At 37.6% G+C, this 24,539-nt stretch overlaps 1 protein-coding gene and 1 non-coding gene across 2 annotated transcripts in view; one reads left to right on the top strand and one right to left on the bottom strand.

Annotated features, from left to right (window-relative positions):
- LOC144655626 (poly [ADP-ribose] polymerase tankyrase-like) overlaps positions 1–24,539 on the bottom strand; it is a 73,318-nt gene that overhangs the window by 13,638 nt on the left and 35,141 nt on the right. The window contains exons 10-38 of the mRNA XM_078515910.1: positions 23,720–23,883; positions 23,051–23,273; positions 22,485–22,641; positions 21,455–21,663; positions 20,530–20,757; positions 19,672–19,716; positions 18,924–19,076; positions 18,125–18,271; positions 17,420–17,587; positions 16,830–16,979; positions 16,236–16,340; positions 15,236–15,268; positions 15,001–15,066; positions 14,569–14,614; positions 13,374–13,403; positions 12,531–12,709; positions 11,939–12,021; positions 11,229–11,344; positions 10,180–10,417; positions 9,608–9,785; positions 9,195–9,271; positions 8,748–8,840; positions 7,103–7,262; positions 6,117–6,272; positions 4,958–5,075; positions 4,359–4,458; positions 3,700–3,880; positions 2,462–2,644; positions 704–874 (exon numbers count right to left, since the gene is read on the bottom strand). Coding sequence (XP_078372036.1) covers positions 704–874; positions 2,462–2,644; positions 3,700–3,880; positions 4,359–4,458; positions 4,958–5,075; positions 6,117–6,272; positions 7,103–7,262; positions 8,748–8,840; positions 9,195–9,271; positions 9,608–9,785; positions 10,180–10,417; positions 11,229–11,344; positions 11,939–12,021; positions 12,531–12,709; positions 13,374–13,403; positions 14,569–14,614; positions 15,001–15,066; positions 15,236–15,268; positions 16,236–16,340; positions 16,830–16,979; positions 17,420–17,587; positions 18,125–18,271; positions 18,924–19,076; positions 19,672–19,716; positions 20,530–20,757; positions 21,455–21,663; positions 22,485–22,641; positions 23,051–23,273; positions 23,720–23,883 — 3,957 coding nt within the window. The remainder of the gene's footprint in view (positions 1–703; positions 875–2,461; positions 2,645–3,699; positions 3,881–4,358; positions 4,459–4,957; positions 5,076–6,116; positions 6,273–7,102; positions 7,263–8,747; positions 8,841–9,194; positions 9,272–9,607; positions 9,786–10,179; positions 10,418–11,228; positions 11,345–11,938; positions 12,022–12,530; positions 12,710–13,373; positions 13,404–14,568; positions 14,615–15,000; positions 15,067–15,235; positions 15,269–16,235; positions 16,341–16,829; positions 16,980–17,419; positions 17,588–18,124; positions 18,272–18,923; positions 19,077–19,671; positions 19,717–20,529; positions 20,758–21,454; positions 21,664–22,484; positions 22,642–23,050; positions 23,274–23,719; positions 23,884–24,539) is intronic.
- On the top strand, positions 16,427–16,499 carry Trnas-gcu (transfer RNA serine (anticodon GCU)). The gene has a single exon. It is a non-coding gene; the product is annotated as a tRNA-Ser (tRNA).

Here is a 24,539-nt window from a genome sequence, read left to right as displayed (position 1 = left end):
AATTTAGTGAAGCAGAAATCATGCAATTCAAACTAAAATTCGCAGTTGTTTTTTTGAGTCCCCAAGAAAAAACAAATATTCTCAACATGGCGAATAAAACAAACCCGTAAAAAATCTTTCAGTGATGGCAATATTCGTAGGGGCGTACACCTAATTGCAATAACGTTGACATAGAAAAAAGACAAAAAGAAAAAGGGTAAATAGGAATTAATTAGCGCGATTTCATAACTGGTAGCATTTACAGAAAACTCACGAGATTTATCTGCACACTTTCAGTCCACTTTTCATACTGTAACAACATAAATTGATTTATTCGTATTTTAAAGCATTTTGAGGCCACTTGTACGAATAAATTTCATGCATGCGCTTAATTAATTTTTTTCTATGACAACGTTATTGTAATTAGGTGAATATTATTGGAAGGAATTTTTGCATTTCAAGTATGATTGGTGCAGATTGTAATACTGCACAGTAACACTGTAAACATGACGATATGACAAAATAACTTCTGCAGCCGTCCAGTGTACGTAAGGCAGTCAAAAAAGTCTAATGATACCGTAATGATATAAGATGCAAGACAGAGTTGATCTGGGAGGATTTCTTTGGGGAGTTGGGGGGGGGGGGGGGGCGGGGGGCAGGGTGGAGGAAGTTTTTTTTTTTAATGGAAGTTTTACAAGAATTGAGAAAGCAATGTCTACTTTACCTTGCTAGCCTCATCGTCTCCTAGAAGCTCTTCCAGCGCCATTTTCATGATCCCAGATCCCTGTTGTTTAGCATAGTAAAGAGGTGTGTGCCCCTCTGAGTCTTTGAGAGCTAGTGGAGCTTCAAAGCTGGCCAGAAATTTCAGCAACTCGACATTCTCTGCTGATCCATACTATGAAAGTAAAAAGAGAAGTTTATGGCCTATTGTATAATAAAATTTAACGCTAAAAAATTAGAACGACGTTTCGACCGTTCGACGGCATTTTCAAGTTAGGTGCTAGAATAAAATTACATGTGTAAATATAGTAAAACGCTAAAATATGTACATACAAACAATAGACAATAAGAATAAAAAGGCGAAAAATGGCTAAAAATAGCTTTGTGCGAATGGCATGCATAGTAAGCGAATAAGACGACGAGAATAAGAACATTAAAATACCTAAAAATATCTAAACAAATAATTTCGCACGGAGCGAGTCACTCTGTTTGTTAAGTTTCGGTTTCAGAAGTCTAATAAAAAGCATTTCAAAAATTAAACAGTCAAGCTTGCTTTGGCACTTCCTTAACTTGTTGATTCGAATTATGGCCTATTACATGAATATATCTTGAGGAGAAGGGCCTAGCAACACACAAATAGGAAGATCAGGAATACAACCGTTTCAAGAAACATTTTCGGAAGGAAACGTGCACCGCTAGACCGAAAGGTAGTTTGAGTATTCACCAAAATTTTGGACATCGGTAGAAAATAAATTATGTCTTGCAAATTTTGTATTTTGCAATGGGACGTTTTAACTGTGCTACTTATTAAATGTATTCCTGAATTGTCGAACAGTTTTGTCGTTTGGGAAAATTCTGCTTAACTTAAGTCTGGCAACGTTTTTCTTTTAACATCCTCGTGCATCCAACACCCAACCATTCAATGAGAAAAATAAAAAAAAGACCAGACCACAACTCCTGGGATTATATTCTCTGCCATTTCGTATTACGTGGGTCTTAAACGTTCCCACGTTAAGTGTGAAAAGATGTAGGAGACAATCGGAACAGCTCGTCATCAGTGTCCAGTGGCGCAGTTATCTCAACTGAGACAAGGTTTTGAGCACAGTTAGCATGTTTTAACCCTTTCATTTGCGAATTTTTCCCCCAAAACGCGTTTTTTTAACCGTTAGAGTGAATTTTTGGTGCTGTGATGTTGAATTTAACTAAACTTTGCTAGAAAAGCACTTTTTCACACTGCAGCAACATTTTGATAAAGATTCCATGTGAAAACCGTTCCAATTATTTTTCTTGCTACTTTTCCTTCCGTTTTTTTCAGGATTCTTATTCTCGTTACTTTCTACTCTTCATTTCCTTTCTTCTGGTCTAAAAGTTTTGACGTAATCATTGGAAAACCCTGAAAAGGGGACCTTGATCAATTACAGGTGTATTGGCCTGTTAAAGCACCGATTTTGCACCAGAAACGGATCGTGTTTTTCTTTGATTAGCTCTGTCAGAATGCAACCGATGTTCAAAATGAACAGTCCTGTAGAAAGGTCATTCCTCGTCCTATCAGCTGCTTATCTCAAAAATCTGCTGGCGTGCTTATTGATGACGTCACATTTCAATGACCGCGCCTCCAAATAGCGCCCAAATGCGCGTTTGCATATTATGAAAGGGTTAATACCCTGGTCCGGTCGGGATTCGAACCCATGACCTCCCCGCTTTACATCCTGGCAATTGAGCAAGGCAGGCAACTGTATACCAAGTCACCATGTGTTGTTACCTTTCTGTTTTTCACACAGTGATGTATCACAGATTTGCCGTCATTATCCTGCAAAGCCAGATCAACATCTGTTGTTTCCTTAATCTCCCAGACAGCTCTGTCATCTGTGGCATAAATCAGCACTTTGACCATGTCCAACATGTTGTTGCGAACAGCTTCCATGAGTGGCGTTCGACCATTACGCTGAATAAGACATAACAACATTCATTGCTTTTATTTCAGTTAAAAGAAATTAACACCAATCGAATTTCATTTTGCAAGGTATTAAACATTTAGGAACACTGCTTTACCATGTACCGTATTTATTCGATTAAACGCCTCCCTTGAATAAACGCCACATTTTAGAGCAGAAATATTAATAAACGCCGTCTTCGAATAAACGCCGCATCACCATGTGGCGTTTGTTTGATTAATAGACTTAAAAAGCAAATGCAGTAATAATCAAGTTTGACATAAGCCTAAATTTTTTTTCCTTGATTGTAACAATGTTTTAAGATATTGAAAATGATCTTTTAGACAAGCATTAAAACATGTTTCTGTTTTTACAATTCAAATGTTCAGTTACTATTGCTATTGTTTGCAAGAAATACATTAAATTTTAAATAAACGCCGCCCTCGTATAAAAGCCGCCCACGAATAAATGCTGCACTCGAATCACGAAAAATTTAATAAACGCCGCGGCGTTTAATCGAATAAATACGGTACTGTTCGATAGCTTTCATTTGTCATGAATGGTCGCACATAATTTATTTATCCAGAGAAATGAAAGTTTGAATTAACTTTCACAGCAAAATAAATGTAACAGTACCACATAAACACACACACACACACAAATATGCACAAACTTGGGTTTCTTCCACAGACTGGTAGAGAAGGGTACTACAGTGGAACCCCGATATAACGATCTTCGATATAACGATACTCCCCCCGATATAACGATGAATATGTTATGTCCCGGCAAAAGTAAAATGTATGGGACGGAACCCCGATATAACGATTCCTCGATACAACGATATAATTTTACTGCCCCTTTGGCATATCGTTATATCGGGGTTCCACTGTAGAACTATTTTTTCTGTATAGTTCAATTCTAAGCTCCAAAAGCGATTGCCATACCTAACTCTCGACGTTGGGTGTGATAATTAAAGGTAGACGTGGGTATGTTGCTTAATTCTGCCACCCTCGCTGGGAAACAGGCCCCATGACATAGGGGTGTCACTGTATTGTTAATAAAGTACCTTTGGGAAATTCACTGAGGCCCCATGTTTCAGCAGATAGGTGACGACTTTTTCATTGTTTGACAACGCGGCCTCAATCAAGGGGGTGGTGGTATCTTGGCTGTCTTCTCCATCGCCACCTCGCACACTGTAACACACGTCCAACTTCTTCACGTGACCGTTTGATGGGCTCACAAAGAACCTTGGGATGGAAGGATAACTTATTATTCAATGTATGCACTTGAACAAATAACCAATAGTTAAGATTGTATAAAGATTGTAGATGATTCTCCTCGCCTTGAATTTAAAGGGGAAAGAGAATCTCACAGAGATGTAAGTTATAATATATAGTAAACTAACACATTAACGCAAACACATTCCATAATATATAAGATTGCAATGAATTGTGTTGCATTTACTTAAGCACTAGAAATCTATACTTCTACATGTACTTTCATAAACGCAAATGTTCTATCTGGACATCACACTACATTTACGGCAATTTCATTCTGGACTTGAAAACGAAATTGAAACCGCATTTCAACTATCAATCTTCAAAAACAGCATTGAAGATAAACGACATTTTCCTTTTAAAACACCACTTGGCTTACAGTTAAAACAATTGCAAAACAAATGCTCCACATTTTATGGACACCTAAAATATTTTGAACGCAACTTACTCAACGAGCGTTATTATTCCACTGTCTGTTTTAGAAAAAACTGCGGCAAACGGAGTGACTCCATCATTGTCAGCGACATCCAGAGAAGATGGAGAATGTTCTGAATGTAACAGAAAGAAATAGTATATTAAAAGCATGACAAAGTTAAACAGAACAGAAAAAGAAGTTGACGGTGCCATACAATCTGGCCACAAAAACTCTCAGCCAAGTGTTAATTATGACGTCATATCGAGCCAAAATGACGTCATTGTTTTAATAATATCAGGAAAATTGCCATAATTATCTAAAACAAATTGGAAAACATACAAGGATTCAAAAACTTTAAATAGTTGAAAGAAACTAAATAAAACAACAACAACAACAAAAAAAGCTTAAAGACTTATTTCGATAAAACACCCTTTAAAATAATGTAACCATGAAAGACCAAGCCACGTGGCCATACAACTGAAGCACCTGAAGCACCAAACATATTCGCCAATAATTTCTATGAAACGCCATGAAGGTTGAAAAAAGCGCTGGTTAAATAAATCACGGTTAACAGAAATTTGAGCAAATACGCCAATAAGGCATTTTCAACATGTACAATTCAACAGTCATACCCCACAAAAATCGGCAGAAGGCCAGATTATGATTACAGGCAGCATAATGCAAAGGCGTGGCTCCCTGTGAGTCGACAGCACCAGCAGGAACTCCCCTCTGAACAAGATGATTGGCTATCTAAAGGGAAATAAGAAAATTATTCTACCAACCATATATTGTCCATTTGTTGAGGCTTCGAAACGAATTTATAAGCCACAGTACTTTGCAAGACAAGGCAAGAGAAGTTAAGAGGTGACATATTAGAGGTCACTTTAATAATGTTAACTAAAACATAGTCTGCAATAAAAGGAAGCAAATTGATAACAATATAAATGGCATATTTTCGATCGCTTTCACCTTTCCTGCAGGCCTATTGATTGTGCGTTAGACACTCATTAGGAATGTCATTAATTACGCAATGGCTTTATATTCTGAGACTATAACCCTAAACGGAGAGCAACTTTTCTCATTAATAATTCATCAAGTTTAAACACACAAAAAAGGCAAAACCATGTTGGTGATTTGGTTATCTGATCTTGTTATCATAGATTCTTAGTCACGATTTAATTTCCCCCGTTTACTCCTTAGTTTCAGTTTCGACCAACAAGATATTTCAAACACTTACAGTGTTTCATCGCATTTCCAAACACCTCGAAGATGGTCAAAAAGTACTCCGCTTCCCGTCGTATTTTCAACTTTTTTCTCAGTGTTGGAAAAATGGAACAAAACAATGTATTTTGTGTTTGATATATATATTTTTAAAAAAATTAGTCAAATTTCCTATTTAAAACAAGGCTTTCATCAAGGCAGTTTAAAGATGAATTACAGTCCGTACTGCGCAATCTCGGCTGCAATGTTTATGTGAGCCTCACAAACAAAGCAAAACTAAAAATTACGTGACAAACTTACCTGTTTCTTCATTATTAACGCCAGATATCCTTGCAGAACAAATAATAACAAGTAGAAGAACTTTGACGCTATTTCAAACCGACGTTTCAGCTCATCGGAAATTCTTGAACGATGCGAACTGTAATGGTGGACTAAAAAACTTCATGTATGCTGTCAACGAAGTGTAACGTTTCAACGAATTCAAAACAAAAACGAAAACAAACCCCGAGTCTGCGCAGTACGGACTGGAAATCAGCTTTAAACTTCTTATATTAAAAATATGACTTTTACCTTTTCCACCACTTGGGTCCACAGTTTTGCAGAATGAATAGCCAACAAATGAAGCAAGTTACGACCTTTCTTATCAAGCTTCTGGACCGATGCATCTTTTCTTTGCTTTCTTAGCAGTGTCCATGCAAGATCAAGCTTGTTCGATTCCAATGTTGCCTGAAATAACAATCACGTCACATTCAAGCTGTGCTAAATATGTATTTTCACGCATAAAAAGACTAGAAAAGATGAGTAAAAGGAACTTATTACCAAACAATATAAGCGTAATTTACATACATCCTTACTGCTATTAAACTGCTTTTGAGAAATACTAATAAAAAACTACAACTTCGACAACTAAATCACTTGAGAAAAAAAGAGATGATAAACAGGGAAATATGTGATATGTGAAAATGTAATAAACTATAAGAAATGGAAAAACAGGCTTTAATAATAAGTTACTAATTATTACAAAACCATTTGGGAAAAGCAACTCATTTATTGAAAACATTTCACTAAATCAGGTACCTTTTACTACAAATTATTGGAAAGCATGCTAATAATTACTAAACGAATATATATATTTTAATTGGCTGTTTGGCAGAAACGATAAAAAAACATAAAAAGCTACTTATGACCACCACAATACCGTAAAATTCCGGTTAAAAGCCCCCCCCCCCCCAATTTATAGGCCAATCTACCTAGAAACAAAAAAAGACATCCGATTATAAGTCCCGCCCGGATATAAGCCCCCCTCTGCTGGATGACAGTACTGAACAGGGCTAAATGTTGCTTTATTATGCGTTTTTAACCTAAAAATGTATTTCGATCAACACTCCCGTGGCTCGTTTCCAAACGCTTTTTTTTTTCCGCTTATAAGCCCTCCCGGATATAAGCCCCTCCGCTTATAAGCCCACACAAAACCCCTTACGAAGTTGTTTAAGCCCAGGGCTTATAACTGGAATTTTACGTTTTGCATTTACAAGTACTTTCTAGTGCAGCATCACCTGTATAGCTTCGACGAAGTCTAGTCCAGCCACCTCCAACATTAGATAAGCGATTCCCTGCCAGTTGTTATCAATCACTACCCGAAAAGCCGTCCTAATATCTGGTTTGAGCTCTTTTAAGTCGACAACATTCTTCCAAACCCACCGATTTTCCTTTTTTCTGTAGAAAGAAATGACGAGTTACCCTTGAAACCAAGCGTAAGGCAACACACCTTCACTTAAAGCTGAGTTTACACGAGCAATTATTATATGAAAATTTTTATGTGACAGTTTTCATTTGCTCGTGTAGATGACAAAATTTGGCCAATTTTTATGCGACAGATGAAAGTAAAAAAAACGAAAATTGCTCGTGTAGACGATTTGTCACAAAAAAAGTGGTACATATTGCGTCAGCATATGTGGTCCCCAATTTCCCACTGGGCACTGTGTGCGCGTATCTATTTGCGTGTCTCTGCTGTTCAAGGTAATTACTGGCGCACTAAATTTTGGATTGCTGACTAATAATTGTTTTGTCATCTACACGATCAAATATATTTGTCACATAAAAAATTTCCGTGTAAACCTGGCTTAATTCTTGAGAAAAAACTGCATAGCAAAAGTAGCTTGGCTTCAACGTTACAAACAGCTTGTTGTGAAATTACAATTTGGCGCTTACAATTTAAAGATAGTAGCAATGGAATCGTCAAAATTTGTTTCTCAAAAAAGCAGTAAAATTAATAGCATTTGGCAACTCTTGTACAATTTTAAATCGAAATTTAAAAAACCAAAACCCAAAAGCAATCAATAAACCATGTGCAATATGATGAAAGTGAAAAAGTATAATAAGAGTAACAATTAGTAAATGGTATTAGCCCAAGAGTGTCAGTAATTAATACAGTGTGGCCATCCAGGTTAAAGTTGTCAAGAAAAAGACCGTTGTTGGTGAGTGATGTTTTGACAACCTGAGTGAAAATCACCTTCAGAGTCAAGTGAAATTACTAATTTAAATACATTGAGTTTAAAATGCGAAAATATGTTTTAAAAAATACTTCTTCACATAAAGTAAAACAAACTTTTCTTTTCTTTGCATTTCAACAACATACTACGAATAAGACCATATACCATATACCATCCTTTATTTCCATAGACTTTTCAAATGTCAACTGTTCAGAATAAGATTAAACTCCAGGGCTCGAGACTAACTTTTTTGCTAACTAGCCAAGTGGCTAGTGACAGCTTTGATTTCACTAGCCAAAACGTATTTTATACTAGCCACAGTTTTTAAGCATAGTTCTTCTTTAAAAGGATGGGAGGGGGGGGGGGGGGGGGAAGGAGGGTGAAAACAATGTTCGATAATGTTTAAACCTTGAGCCGTAAAATGTTCCTTAAATCTTCATGTTTTTTTCTTACAAAATTGGGCTTTGTTCTTCACTATACAAATTGTACATGTACATGCGTTTTTGTCAACACATTCTATAATGTCAACAAGTTGCTTGTTAGTTATATTCTCTGAGAGACGATTTTAATAAATGCGGTTTCCTGCCACTAATACCTGATTTTTCACTAGCCATTTTGGCTAGTGAAAAGCCAAAACCTACTAGCCAAAACTGCATTTTTACTAGCCTTTGGCTAGTTGGTTACCGTTAGTCTCGAGCCCTAAACTCACTGTTTTTCATAAGCTTTCCAGTCCTCTGGTGTGAGGGGTGTTATAACTGGACACGATGCTGGGGCATTACTTTGCATAAACATCATGGCACAGCTACAAAAGGAAAAACAGCATGCAACAAAATTAATCCAGTGCATGCCAGGAATTTTTTGTGGTCTTGACCACCAAGGTTTTCGGGTTTAATGTTGTTTTTGGCGTATGTTTACTATTAATAAATATGTCAGAAAAAAGGAAGGAAAGAAGGAATGCAAGCCAAACGACAAAGGCAATGAATTGGTTTCGGTTGTGTTCATTACTGACATAGATAGAAATACCATTTTCATGTAATATTAAACCAACCACACTGTCCCAAAATGGCTCGTTTTAGGGGAATATTGACATATTTTTGGTTGCTCTGGGACAGCGGAAAAACGTCTCTAACTTTTAAAAATAACCAAATCACATTACCCATCATGACCCTCGCGAAGAGCCAATGACAGTGGAGTGTTGTCATCATTGTCTTTGATCTCAAGAGAGGCACCTTTCTGTGAACAATGGAGAATGACATGCGATGCAAGAGTTAATACATGAGATGATAAAAACAGGTACAACCACAGAGAGCAATCAAGCGCACTGCAATCTTCTAATAGGAGTTTTAAATGTATCTACTATTTCGTTAAGGTGTATGACATAAACGTGGACAGAATTCGCTCAGGTATCTCTTCTACCTAGGATTTTAGGAAGCATGGGTTGCTCCTTTTGATAAAGTTCCTTTATTAAGTTTGCCTTTTGTAAAGTTTGTTGTTTGCTGCTTTTTACTCTGTGTGCTCTATTCGTGCTCTGTGAGCTCGACTTGTAAACAATTCTAGACGTTTCCCTACCTGAAGAAGATTCAAAGAGCAAATTGTGGCACCTCTGAGCGCTGCCCTGTGGAGTGGTGTCTGTCCGAAGTTGTCCTGGTGATTCACTTGTGCCTTGACATCCTTGCCTTGCTCAGCCATTGCCTCGCAAAGCAGGCTCACAACAGATATGGGGTCAGACATGCTGTAATCTCTGTGTCTGTGGAAAAAAAGTGCTTTAGAGAGATTTTCCATTGTGTGAAGTAAGATCAAAACCAAAGTAATTACACTGGCCAATAACAAAGGACAGACAATCAAGTAAACCAATCAAAACTCGACGCAAATATACGTAGCAGACACGACGCGCGGGAAAACGTGTGTGAGCGAGTTACGCTTTGTTTTGGTTTTACTTCTGATTGGTTGAGAAAGTAGCACGAGTTTAATAAACCTTTTGGATGCCGTACCTTTTTTGAAATCGTAACGACTGTAGTTTGCATTGATTATCTTTTGCAGAATTCAGCTTGAACCTAAGCTAACCTAGACTGCTTGACACAATCCTCCAAACGCCCCTAAAATATGTGTACAGCAGAAAAAGTATCTACCAGCCAGCTCACCTGTTATTCATTTTCACAAATGCATAGTGAAGAGGAATCCTGTTGTGCAAATCCAATGCAACAGTGTTTGCACCGTGCTTGATCAACAAATCTTCCACCTCAGTGATTGTCTCAAAGCCTCCTGTTGTACAGTTTACGGAGTAATGAAGACAAGTTCGCTGCTTCTTGTCTGCACTGTTCACATCTGCACCGTTTTCAAGTAATGCCGTGCAGAGCTTCAGAGGGGTAGAGTTGGTGTCTGCCATAAGAAATGCGAAAGAAGAATAAGAATAGCACTTGATTCTCAGATTCTTTACAGACAGTGAGCCAGAAAGAGAGAGACAAAAAAATTACAAAAAGGACCAGTGACTAGTCGATTTGATAAGAAGAACTGCTTTTTTCCTGGTTTACAAACCGCTTTACCATAGTTGAAATACGTTTTAGCTGCAGCTTGTAATGAAAAGTTGCTTTTTGGCCGGATGTACATACAGTAGTTGAATGCTTATTGGATTAATATCTGGGTTGACACATGCCAGGCACAGAGAATTTCACAAACCTTCTCAGGGTGCCTGCGGAATCATCAGGCACCAAAGTAAACCACCACCACCAACATTCCCTATCTTGATTCTCTTTACCACTCACCCTCTTTAACACTCCAGAATACCAAAAGAGAGGCAACGAGTTTGGGAATTCTTAGACCCAGGCCAAACGTCGAGCTTCACATAAGTCGAACCTAATGCAAATGACCAAAAACAATAGGTTTTGTTCATTTGCATTAGGTTCGACTCATGTGAAGTTCGACGTTTGCCCCGGCCTTAGAGACTTAATAAAAATGAATTGCAATGCAAAAAAAGGAAACGTTTGTGGCCATAATTGTGAAAATGATGAGAAGCTTGCCAAAATTGTCATCTGCATGAAGGAAGCCAAACATTATACATGCAATCAAAATCGGAACTTTGAATCAAGCCTCTTCAGTAAACAAAGAATGATAATAATAAATGGGATTTCTTGTGAGAAATGCTTGACCTGGTTTTACTTAAAATCTATATTGTATAAGCCTGTAGCCATACCAGCTTGGTTGGTGACAGCCCAAGACAGAGCTGTACGTCCGACATTATCACCAATGTTAGGATCTGCCTTAGCATCCAACAAATCTTGCACGGTAGCAAGAGATACATGGGCTGGCCTACAAATAAAAACCCACAAAATTTACGTAACAAATTCGTGAAATATTTCTGGCACCAACTTGGTAAAATGTAAAACAACGTTCACAATTAAACTTGTAAAAAGACATTACGGCCGAGAACCTTCAGTCTTCTTCGGTTTGAAATGTCAAAAAAGCAACGGCTTTTTTGACGGTTCATATTTTCACTGTTAAGTAATGTTAAGTAATAACCATTAAGCAAAGTTAAGCATTGCTTTTCTGTCATTTTGAAAGCGAAGAAGGCAAAGGTTGTCGGCCGAAACGTCTTTAACAAGTTTATTGTAATCGTTGTTTTAGGTTTCACCAAGTAAGTGTCAGAAATATCATGACAAATTGTTTTGTCAACTTCTGACTGCAATTAACAAATTTACCAAAATAATAATAGTATTTAAATCGATTGCCGTTATTAAATTATATGTTAATACTTGGCAGTGATGAAGTTTGCTTCCGTAAAGAATTTCCCAGCTTAAGCACTGTAAGTACAAATCCGTTTCCTTCAGTCTTAAAGACCAATATGAGCCTGACCCATGGGTAAATAATTACATGTAACATAGCCATGCAATTATCTCTTCATACCTTGCCGCCATAATCAGAGGTGTTGCAAATCCATCTTCTTTTTCATTTGATGACAGAATATTCACATCTGCGCCATAATCAATCTGAAGGACAAAAGAGTCATCATTTCTACTTCTGAACCCAAAGTTTAAAGCTGAAAACCACAAATCCAGGGTAAAAAGTTAATATTTCGTTAGTACCTCATTTTTTTGTGGTTTCATAGTTTCTCACTGCTTATTCCAAATTGGTTTAAATGGAATGCTTTGTTTTCAGAGGGTAGCTTTTGACAGTTAACTAACCAAAACCCGGGAAGAAGAGCCTAAGTGATTAATGACCTTGTAGCCTTCTATCAAATAACACGGTACGTTATAACTTTTTATGCAGTAAGAGCACTACCGATGTAATTTCTTTTTTGACAATTCTTTGCAGGCAGCATTTTAATTCACAAAACATGCGGTAATTTTTTAACCGAGCCGACTTAAGTTGCAGTTGGCGGTGGAAGATCTAGACAGTGACCTAGCCAATCAAGCGACCACCATGTCTCAAACCTATTTTTTTCATTATAGCGATAAATAACAATGGAAACTGCAAGTTGCACAGCTTAAAGCCGTACCATTAGCTTAGCAGCTTTGGCATTTCTCCACTTGATTGCTAAATGAAGGGGTGTGCGGCCATGGCAGTCAAAGGCATTGACAATGGACTGGTCCTCTTTGACATATCCAAGCATCAACTCCAAAAATGCATAAAAATTCCAGCTCTCATAAACAAGAAAGTGAAGGCAAGAGAAAAGCCCTGAAAAAAAATGGAACCTTCAATTAGTCCATTAGTTTGACATATCGGTTGTCCCACACAACTTAGTGGACCTTGCTGCCTTAATTTTTTTTTTATTGCAACACACACACACACACACAAAATACATCACAAAAAGTAATTAATTGCGAACCTGCCAACTTTTCCAGAGAAATGTGCGAGATTTTGGTCTATATATTTCCGAAGATGTTCTATTCTGATGACTTCCAAGAAATGCATAATGTGACAATCTTGTAAAGTAAAGAAATGAATCTCGCAGTGTATTTGCAATTAACGAAATAGAAAAAAAAAAGAACCAGAATAAATTTCTGGCTCCAGCAGGATCCTGCCTAAGCCAAAATCTTTTTCTTGCTTCTTCCTTTGCAATTTCTTTAATATTACAAATTCACTGCAAGGATAATTTCTTTACCTTTCATCCCATCTGTAGTTCATATATACGAATTCTTTCATATATCCTTTGCATCGTGTCAATCATAATAATCTCTTTAAATGCTATTGTTCTTTGATTTGTTGACACAGCTTGCAAATTCTGAGAATTTGGTAGGAGGAATGACTATTTTCCGAAACCGCACAATTTTCTTCTTGCTGTAAAAGTAATAGCACATCATAGCCAATTAAATGTCAAGGAACTTATCAGTTTACCAACCTGTGACACCATAATCATCATCTGTTGTTTCTGTGAACAAAGTAACAGAACAAAATACCTTCAGCATAAAACCAAATTTAATTTTGATAACATGAAGTAATTAAGAGGAAATCCGCCAGGACTTCGAATAGTTATTGGACAAAATTATGTACCAAAACTATTTACACCAGATTGCAAGCTTTTGTGTTACTGCTTCAAATATCTGATCGAAAGAAATCTTTTCTAACAACACCAAACATCGAAAACAAATTTCGAAGTTCCACTGAATTCCCATGAATCGCTTAAAAGATGTGAGCTTTTGCCCATAGCTTGTAAACTTTGAATATCATTTTCTCAAACTCTGATAAGAAATTGTTGTACCAGAATTATTTCCACCTTATTGCAAACTTTTTTGCTACTGCTTCAAATATCTTATCAAAAGAAATCTTTTCTAACAACACCAAATATCGAAAACAAATTTCGAAGTTTCGCTGAATTCCACTGAATCGCTTAAGACGAATTTACAAAATGGCTACACTTGAGATTTTTTCTATACCTTGTGAACTTTGAAATTCATTTTCTCAGACTCTGATAAGAAGTTGGTGTTGGTGTTATCACGGATAATTACTTACATCTTTAACTTTTATTAAGGGTAGGAAATAACGCAATAGGATTTAAATTATTCTGGTACTTGATTTTTGTCCAACTTTAATAAATATTACTCGACTTCCTAGTGGATTTCGTCTTAAAGCCTTTGTGACAGTTTGTGAATGTTCGTTTCCATTTTCTGTGCACCCATGACAGGCTGTGTAGTCTGTGTAGTTAACACAGCTTCATGCTTATTTATTACCTTTAAGGTTAGTAAGAAAAAGCCTAAAAAGCTTTTTCCCAGGAGTCTGCCTTGGTATATGTATTATTATTTCTTCCAATGAATCTTGATTAAAAAAAAATAATAATGCAGATGTTATACTACAAGTTGTTGTGTATACCCTTAGAAGGTCCTTCTTTAACAGCCTTCGCTGCATCACTGTCATCTTCATCATTTCATCGTCATACTCATTATCATCGTCACCATTATCATTATCATCATCGGCATCATCGTCATTATCATCATCATTATTATCATCATCATTATCCTCCTCCTCCTCATCATCATCATACATCTTCACTGTTGAGTGACTCAAGCGTTTCAGATGTTTAAGAGGTGCCTCCTTACCTTTCTCCTTCCTTAAACCAAACGTTTCAGGATTTCGTAACTGTATCTAATAGAACAAAACCAAGAAGTAAATTCAAACGCTTTATAATGAATGCAAATTAGTATCCTACATATATAACAACACAGTTGATTCGATTGTTTATGCAATGCGTTTCAAAATTCGACATTAACAGAGGTGGTAAGGAGGAAAGGGAAGGAACATCACTATTATCACTTTAATTTCAGGCCGTTTCACGCACAGTTGGTGTCTGTCACTGATTCGAAACAAAGTGATCCCGAACGTAACAAAATAAGGTAGCAGAGCTCAAAAACTGCCCACAAATACCACATGCAGGCACGAGTACTTTGAATGGCCACAAAATTAACAGGAAGAAACAGTTGTTAAAAGTTTAGCAAGTAACAATAGAGTGTTTGACAGTCATGATTACATACATTTGGCCCTTTCTTGATTTTGCCAACTCTTGCTTTTACATTGGAGCCACACTTGTCAACCAGAGTCTGTTAATCAAAACAAAGGACAACGTCGTAGGTCTGACACACAATAACAACAACGTGAAGTAATAGCAGTTGTAGTCAAACGTACCATTGTCTATGCGAAAACAGCTTTTAATCATTACAAAGTAGGTAACTACAGGTATACATATAATAGAAAGTGGCTGTGGTTTACCTTAAGGAAATACTTGGCAAAGTCAGTTCTTTCCTACAAGAAAAAAAATGTAACTTTTTATTGTAAGGGGAATTCATCATTTAAAATTGTCATCAGTGCTCTTCACACATTTGATATCAATTAGCCATTTCGACGAAGGGACTGGGTACGAAATCGATTGAATGAAAAATGCCTGTATCGAGCATAAAATAGTTTATTTACAAAATTGATTGTTATTGGTTTCGCGGTATGGTTCACTTTTAGAAATCGTTAAGGAGCAGATGGTGTGGGCTGTCCCTCCATCCATCTCTCCTTTTTTAACGATTTTTAAGAGTCATCCGCGTTTAACTCTTAATTTGGCTGGTTACTATTTTTGGATGCTCTTTCAATCAGGGTTCTCTCTCGTTTTTGTCCCAGTCCCCTCCGGAACATGGCTAATTCTTTTGGGAGAAATTTGCCTTCTAAAGGTCATAGATGAATTTCATCTAAGACTTTATTCCTGAGATGATATGCGTTGCAGTTGAGGATGAATGGAGCATTGTTAGCACAGTAGTTTTTAAGTACCAAAGTAGTCCCTGAACTAGTTACAGTGCCATGCAGAAACTATTGCCCCTAAGAAAGCTTTAGTTGACGTTTTGACAACTTTTTTTTCCATGCATTAAACAAATTTCTGATGACATTCGTTTGAGTTGCCCAATCAAAACAAGCTAACTGTGGAGTACAATTGTCAAGTTCTATGTTCACTCTCCTACACCTGTCAACTCTACCTTCCTCGCCTCTCGCTTTTGATTGGTCATTTGAAACAGGAGCCATCAGAAAGCTACCAAAAACATATCAACATTCCCCAGACAATAATCAAAAACTTTGTCCAGTGCCAACGGTATGGCACACAGCAGTGAAAAAGAAAGAAAAGATCAATTACAGGACAGCAAACTTTGCTCAAAGTTCTTACCACTCTCTCACTGTAGCAACATAAACATCAAGTACACAAACCAGCCACGAAAAAAGAAGCATCTCTCACCTTGTTAGGAGGAGATGATGCTACAGTCTCACAGGCTTGAAGAAGAGGAGTAAAGCCGTTGTTGTCAACTAAATTAGCCATCTGCTGCAAATTTTCTGGACTGGTCTAACAGTGGACAAGAAAATAATATAAAATTTATAGAACATGAGAAAAGAAGAATTTGATTTCGTAATGTGGCAATTTTCATCTCCGCCTGGTTAGCTCAGTTGGTAGAGCGCCCGACTGCTGTGCGGGAGGTCGTGGGTTCGAACCCCAGACCGGACCAACACTCAGGGTCTTAAAATAACTGAGGAGAATGTGCTGCCTTTGTAATTACATCTGCAAATGGTTAGACATTCTAGTCTTCTTGGAAAAGGACGATAAACCGTAGGTCCCGTCTCCTGTATCTTCAGTCCTCTAACAGGGGACGTTAAAGACCCCACACACTATTCGCAAAGAGTAGGGCACGAAGCTCCCGGTGTTGTGGTCTGGCCTTTACAATGTATCTTAAAATTACAGTATATGTAAAGCGCATTTGAACATAAACATATGGAAAATACGCTATATAAATGCATTATCATTATCATTATTATCATTAGACGTTCAAGGTTTTACCTTCTTCACAACAATCTTCATGTAAGTTCTTAGGTCGTGCTCAGTGCATCTGGTAGCTAACATGTGAAGCAGGTTTCTCCCAGTCCTCTCAAGTCCCATGCTGGGATCTGCATCATGATCAAGAAGCATTGAAAATTGGTCCATATTTCCCTGCAAAGAGAGCAAAATAGTATTCAATGGAAGCCGCTCTGTAACATGGTAAAGACATTGTTTGACACAATGAGATTCCCCCGGGCACCTACAGCTGTAGCCCTGTGGAAGAAATTTTGGTCTTTGGGGTGAAGACATCTACAGTGAGACTCCAAATCATGACTTCTGGGTCAGACCGCCATTTCCATATCTGGCAAATTTTTCTAGTGTCAAAACAAAAACACAACCCTTTTTAGGGCACATCTTGATGCAACAGTAGCTCTTGTCGGTTTTCTAATGTGATGAGGTTTGGCATCGTTATTTTCTTTTGTATCCTTAGTTTTACATCTTTGGTGATCACACCATCCACAACACGAAGAAGCTGCAGCACTTTTAGTCAACGTCTCTTACATACTAACATTATAAAACAATGTTAGTTAAAAACCAACGAAGTTACCTACCTTTGAAAGTGCAAGCATAAGGGGAGTAAGGCCATCTGATCTTGTACAATTTATTTCTGCTCCTCCAGAAATCAATTTCTCCATCATTTCATTGCTTGCTCTCATCACCAAAGACTTTAAGTGCTTCTGTTGTTGTTCACGCTGCTCAGATTTGTTTCCAGACAACACCTGGATAAGGTTATGAACAAAAGCTGATGAAAATCTCCTGGTAAGTTTTAAACATGGCAGAGTAAAAATTTAGCATTCCAAGTACATGCAGTTCCAATGACTTGATTAAATTGTTTTTTCTGTCTCAAATTGTTTGTGATTTTAATGCAAGCACTGGTAATCAACACAAAACCTCTAAACCTTACAGCACCTTCACTGCCTTTCCTGCCTTTATTTTCATAAACATTTCACATGGCAATTACCGCAATTTACATATTAAGCATTTTATGTTTTTTGCGCCCTAACTATGGGACAGGGGCATAAATCCACGAAACTCCTCAGATTTAAGTACTGGTAGTCTACTCAAAATCACAAACTCATTTAAATTTCTCAAGATGTCGCTGTGTAAACTGCAAAACACTACGTAATGTCTACAGGAAAGAAAAAAGTTGGGAGCACTGTAATACGTGCAGCATAAGTGCACCCAAGGAACCTATCATACGTAGAAACATGCTAAATTTCTACTAAACTGCGGATCCTGCACAAAATGTAACTTACCACTCTAGCATCTGGGTACAGATTAGATAAGTCCAGTTCATCAGCCTTCCCCGCTTGGAAATGCAGCACTTGAGAGCCATCCTTATCTTTCCCTACTGAGCCTTTGGCTCCACATTCCAAGAGTGTCTCAATCAGAGGAAAATTGTTCTTAAAATAATCATATTGACATTGTTAGTATACAGGCACAGTCAAGGTGTAATTGAGTGAACATACTATTCTTTCTAACCATCATTCTGGACACTACAGATTACTTTAACTGTATTGTTGGAATTTGAAAGATCCCCACAGTATGTGCACTGAAAGAGAAAGTAAAAGAATGATTATTTACTTGGATCCATGCAAAATGGTGCAACAGAGAAAATACCAAGTTCACGTTGTCACCGTAAATTTAGATCAAAAGACAATAGAATGTGAATTTAATGTATGCTTGGACTACCAACTTAGATTATGCAATAACAGATACACATTTTAACTGAACTGTATAAATGTTAAGTGTAATGAAGATGGGGCTCAGGTGCTCAATCGCTGAATAGGTTCTGGGCTCATCTCAGTTAATTATAACTATTGTAATTTACGTTTCAGCATGATTAATCAGTTACCAAAAGAGTTAACTCCAAACCCACACCAAGGGCTGTGTTATAGGTGCTGTGGACCATGGGTTTCACAAGTGGCCATATATATATGTGTACTTTTATCGTTGACAACACCAGCATAAGTGCATTTGTGGCATTAGTTTGTCATAAACACCATGACATTTATGACAGCATACATGAAGTGTATTACTTAAAAAAAAACTAACCTGTAAGACAGCGACCATAATAGGTGTTTGTCCTTCTTTGTTGACAGCATCCAAGTCTGCCCCAGCTGATACAAAGAGTCTTGCCAGTTGACATGACACCTCAGCCAGTGGCATCATCAGTAATGGAGGTGGAGTGTATGACAAGTCATTATTCTACAAAAATCGAAGAGAAAAATCCATGTTGACCATCTTAAACGCTCCCTAATGATTGTAAAACTGCATTTTATTTACACATGTACTTCTTGCTACATTACTTTTTCTCTTTCTCTCTGTAGCTACCAACCACTTCTATGTTTTCACTTTTAATTCCCCTATGGAGGGGGAGGAAATTGAGTGGTTTGTAGTTTCCGTATGGTTGTTTTATAGTGTCCTTACGTAGTGAGAAATTGCTTTTTGCTGACAGTTAAACGAAGTTTTATTATAAATTTATTAAAAAAAAAATGCTACCACAAGCCAGTCAAAACTGCATAGCTACATTGTTCTTTTAACTCTGGGTGGCCGCAGAAAAGTATTTCTCACTGCACTAGTATTTAATTAGAATAACCGCCACATGCTATTGTTTAGTACATTTTTTCAATACTTTATTTTTACTCTACTATTTATTTATATTGAACACTTGTGCTTTGACATTATTTCATGATGTTTTTGTTTTCCTTTTTATTGACAAGAATGTGCCTGTGATATGGAAAGCAGAAACACAACAAAAATGGTTCTCAACAAAGCTAAAAGAATGAAGAAGAGGGCTTACCCATGATTGTCTTTCATAAATTGAGTTAGCAGCCAGATAATGAAGCTGTGGACAACAAACACACATACATAATAACTTATGAATCCAGGACATGTGCAACATGATAGCAAAGTGGGAGTCCCCCTTAATATAGCCAAGGGACTTTTCCATCTAAAAAATGTACATGTAAGAACTTATCCCCATGCAGCTTTACTCACTGAACTTGAGAATAACACATGCTACACTCATACTCTTTGCCAATAACCAAATTATTTAAGTTTTTCATGTTCTGAAGTGCCGAGGATAAAACAAAAAACAGCTTTCATTCTTTAACAAGGTAAAAATTAATAAGACAGCAACACTGGAACATGATGCTCAATAGCTGTCATTTGAATGGAAAGGTACATGCTCAAGATATTCATCCATAAGACTTGCCTACTAGAATTACAATGCATCATGCTTTAAATCTGCCTTACAGTTTGTCTATCTAAGCACTGTTAAAATTAATACTCGATTATCTAAATTCTTTCCAAGATTTATGCCCTACAGTATAGATATCTTAAAGTCCTTAATTTTGGGATAAAACAGATAGGGCATGAGCTGTGCATGGACCACCAACAGAATCCCCTGCATTACTCTAACCTAGGCACCAGAGGGAAAGAGGAGCAGAGGGCGACCAAAAGAGACATGGAGGAGAACTGGGGAGGAAGAAAGACAGAAGATGGGTTTTGCCACCTGGACAGAAGCGTTCAACGTTGCGAGAGACAGAGTGGAAGGGAGGAAGTGTGTCAATGGCACTATTCCCAGAGGAGAGTTAGGATCTAAGTCAAGTCAAGTAAGTCACTAACTCAGCAGTTCTAAGACAAACTTGTAACCTACCGGTGTCCATTGCTCAACATCTGGTTTGTTCACGTCAGCACCTTTCTTCTCCACGAGGTAGGACACCTTCTGCAGCAGCATTTCATAAAGAGTTGAACAGCGAAGTTTCTGGCAGAGCAAGGTGCGACCACAGTCATCTGGAAAGTTGACATCAACATTTTCCAGACTTAAGAGATAATCAGCACAAGACATCTGGTCTTTCATAAGAGCTATGGCTAGTGGAGTGACCTGAAAAATAAGACAAAGAAATTCTGTTGAGTAAAAAAAAATCAAACACGGTATTGATAGTGATTGATACAGATTTCTCTGGCAAGAAATTTGTGTCACTATCCCACTGACTCCTGGGATTTCCCCCCTGTTCCATACCCCCCCCCCCCCAACTCCTATTTAAAGCTACATATATCTATTGCTAGCTCTTTCCTAAGGGATGGCAGCCAAACGAACCTAAAACGTAATTTGAATATGGAAGGAGTGGCATCTCCCTTCACATTATTTTTTGTTAATTTTTGTCTTTTTTTTTGGTTTTAATTTTGCTTCGTTTGTTTGTTAATTTTTCTCTTTTGTTTGAAAAAAGATATCATTTAAGGCTTTTCTTTTTGACGTTTTTTATGTGTATCAACCTTGCTAAGGTATGTTTTGAAAGACTTCTTTGAAACATCTTCTGGCATGAAAGGTTGTGATATGACCATGTGTTAAAAGGACCATGCTTCCGAAAGGCCGATTATCCCCAGTCTAGGAGTCAGTGGGTTAGATTATCTCATGTACAGGAAATTGCACCGATCAAAGGCCTAACAACAAAAACAACAATGACAATGCATAAAATTGTAACAGTGCATTTACTTAAAATGAGCTTCCTCCTCCCCAAAAGGCCAATCAGGTCTTATGTTACTTCTACAAAACAGGCATTTATGGCTACTGTACTTGCCTTCCATTGATTAGCTGCATTTGGGTCTGCTCCAGCTTTTATCAGCATCTTTAAGCAATGCAGCCAGCCATATGCTGCAGCATAGTGAATTGGAGTGTTACCAGACGTGTCTGCCGCACATGGATTAACACCAATCCTCAAAAGATATGCTGCAACTGGTGAGTGGCCGTTCTTTACTGCATACATCAGGGCTGTTTTGTTCCATTTACCTGTAATGAGACAAAAATACGACTTTACCGCTTAACTGGCATCATAACAAGTTGTAGCAACAAAATGGAGATTACTCCAAAACCATTTTACTTTTCATTAGCAATTTGTGTAATTTTCCGGATACTTTAAATACTGACATTGTTCCACCTCCTGTTAATTAGTTGTGACAAAGAATATTTCACCCAAGTAGTCCGTAATAACACAACAGTACTCGGTATTAGGTTGTGACAATAACTGGAATCTTCTCCTGTATAAGACCGCGAGGCATATTACATCAAACGCCTAGCACCTTCCCTCCACAATGGACTGAAATCTAGCAGAGAACTTTGTCTATTCTCTTGAGTAAAATTTTTGTTTCGTCTTGTTATCCACAGCATTTAAGACAAACCTTGTATGCAAATTTTCTTAGTTTGGTATGCATATGGTAAAGCTTATACCGAAATATTACAGTTTATTCACCAAGTTCTTCATTTGTTGTCTAAATTATTGGGCACAATGAAACTGATTGGGTTATCCTTCGTCCAAAATGAAGACTTAACTGAAAGCAACACTCTCCAGGCAAAAGTGTCTATACAAACAGATCATCAAATATATTTGCAAACAAATTCACAATGCATTTGTGATGACACTATGAACACCAAGAGTGTACTGTTTCCTAAGGATGCCTTAGCTTATTAGGCATAATCATCACCTTAGTAGCAAAGTAGTAACAAATTGTCATTCTTAATATTTAGGATAGGCATGGTATGGTCCAATTAACCCCCACTTTAATATTCCTTCTAACCCTTCTAAAACTAAATTAGTTTTTATTTTATCCCACCTTTCTTGTCAGGTGATGCTTTGAGTTCAACAAGTCCTTTAACACAATCCAAATGCCCTTTAGCAGCTGCCAGCATCAATGCTGAAACATTGCCTCTGTAAGAGCCAGTCTGAAGGTCTACATTGCCACCAGCAGCGACCAGCAGCTTTATGGTGTTCTGTTCAAAAGAAACATTTGCCATTTTTGATGCAAATCAATAACTTTTAACTTATTTAAAACTGCACAACATGCTTTCTACGCAACAATGATAAAGCTGATCTCTTAATTAGATGTCCCCACTAAAAGTTTCACACATGACAACAGAACTCAGCTTATGATTTTTAGAAGATTGTAATTGTATATAGTTACACGGTTGCCGCTCATGTTTAGAACCCAAAAAATTCCCTGACTTTTCACTGACCTCGAATTAGGTGAACTACCAATTAAGTCCAACCTACTTCAAGTAGCCTCCTTTTATTGTAATGTCTGTTGTTTTATTCTTTGGTTGTATGTTTTCTTAAGATATGTAAGTGTGTTGTAATTCATAAAAAAAAAAGTTGAAACACAACATCAACAGCAGTGCTTACCAGGTGCCCTTTTTTGGCAGCATAGTGGATTGCTGCCTTGGTATGCTTATTCTTAACATCAACTGTAACTCTTGGTTTCTTAACTTCTTCATCATCCACCAAGTCATCGATGTTCTGATCATCCATTGCTAAAAGTTCTTTAACATTCTCGTCTCGCCCATGCTTACAGGCAATCATTAGAGGCGTGACACCTTTTGGGCCTGGGTCATTTGGGTCAGCTCCCCTGTAGAAAAACAAGTGGTACATGTAGTCAACAGAGTTTTTCCTTTTTCCCAGTATGTCACCATTTTGTTAATGCCTGCAATTACTTTTAAATATTCCAATCTAGAGATTGAAGTTCTAGTAAACTGTGTCTACTGTGAAATAACTCTTCCCTGAGGTAAATAGTGTAGAAATATGATGATTATTGAAGCAAAATAAATTGCAGAAATTGTTGCTGTAAGCTCTCTAAGAAATCATGTAAACTTGCAAAGTGGTGAAGCATTAGGCATCACGGTTTTTTTTAACGCTGGAAATTCTGGTGACAACCACACCCCTTATGTCAATTCTTCAACGACCAAATTTTGGCCAAAAGTGGTTCTCGTTCTATCCTATGCACCTTGGCTACTAATACTACTACAGAGCAGCTGATCAGTTATCAACTAAAGCTAACAACAGTGCATTAAGTACCTCGCCAGCAACACCTTTAGAGGACCAGCTCCTTCACAGGCTGCAGCATAATGCATTGGTTTGAAGCCATCTTTGTCTGGAATACTATGTTCTGGTACTGAGTTTAACAGAGCTTTTAGGTAATCTCCATTTGGATTGATGCAGGCAGCATGGATTGGTAAGATCTAAGCAAGAGACATCAAAAGTATAAGTTAGTAACATCTACACTGGCAAACCAAGTAACCCAGAATTAATTAAACAGCTTTGTTTTAACATGTGTAACAGCTAAAACAGACTGAGTGACTGACAAATTTGTGCTTCTCAAATCCCAGATCAAAATTAAGAGGAGCTATGGGGAGCAAAGAAAACCAGAGAACCGAGAAAAAACACTTGAAACAAGGCAAAAACCAACAACATACTCAGTCCTCATGCATTCTAGTTGGAATTAAATGCTGGCCACACAAGCAGGAGGTACAGTGGCTTGATAATTAGAAGTGTGCTTGGCACCAGATCAAGTGGTCTGGGCTCAAGCCCTTGCTTAGGTCTTTGTGATTTGTCTTTGGCAAGACACTCTACTCTCACAGTGTCTCTCTTCACCCAGGTGTATAAAGCTTAAGGGGTACAGACAGTTTAATTTACAGGGTTACCCTAGGATGGACTTGAATTGCTGTGCTGGGCACCAGATCAAGTGGTCTGGGTTCAAGCCCTTGCTGAGGTCTTTGTGTTTTGTCTTTGGCAAGACACTCTACTCTTACTGTGTCTTACTTCACCCAGGTGTACAAAGGGGTACTGGTGTACAGGGTAACCCTAAGATGGACTATTATTCCATCCAGGGGGAGTT

The sequence above is a fragment of the Oculina patagonica genome, chromosome 1 (assembly GCF_052425735.1).
Source record: "Oculina patagonica isolate OP01 chromosome 1, crgOcupat, whole genome shotgun sequence".
In the NCBI taxonomy this organism is placed as follows: Eukaryota; Metazoa; Cnidaria; class Anthozoa; order Scleractinia; family Oculinidae; genus Oculina; species Oculina patagonica.
Note: the sequence above shows the minus strand (reverse complement) of the source record. Positions and strands in the feature narration are given on the sequence as shown.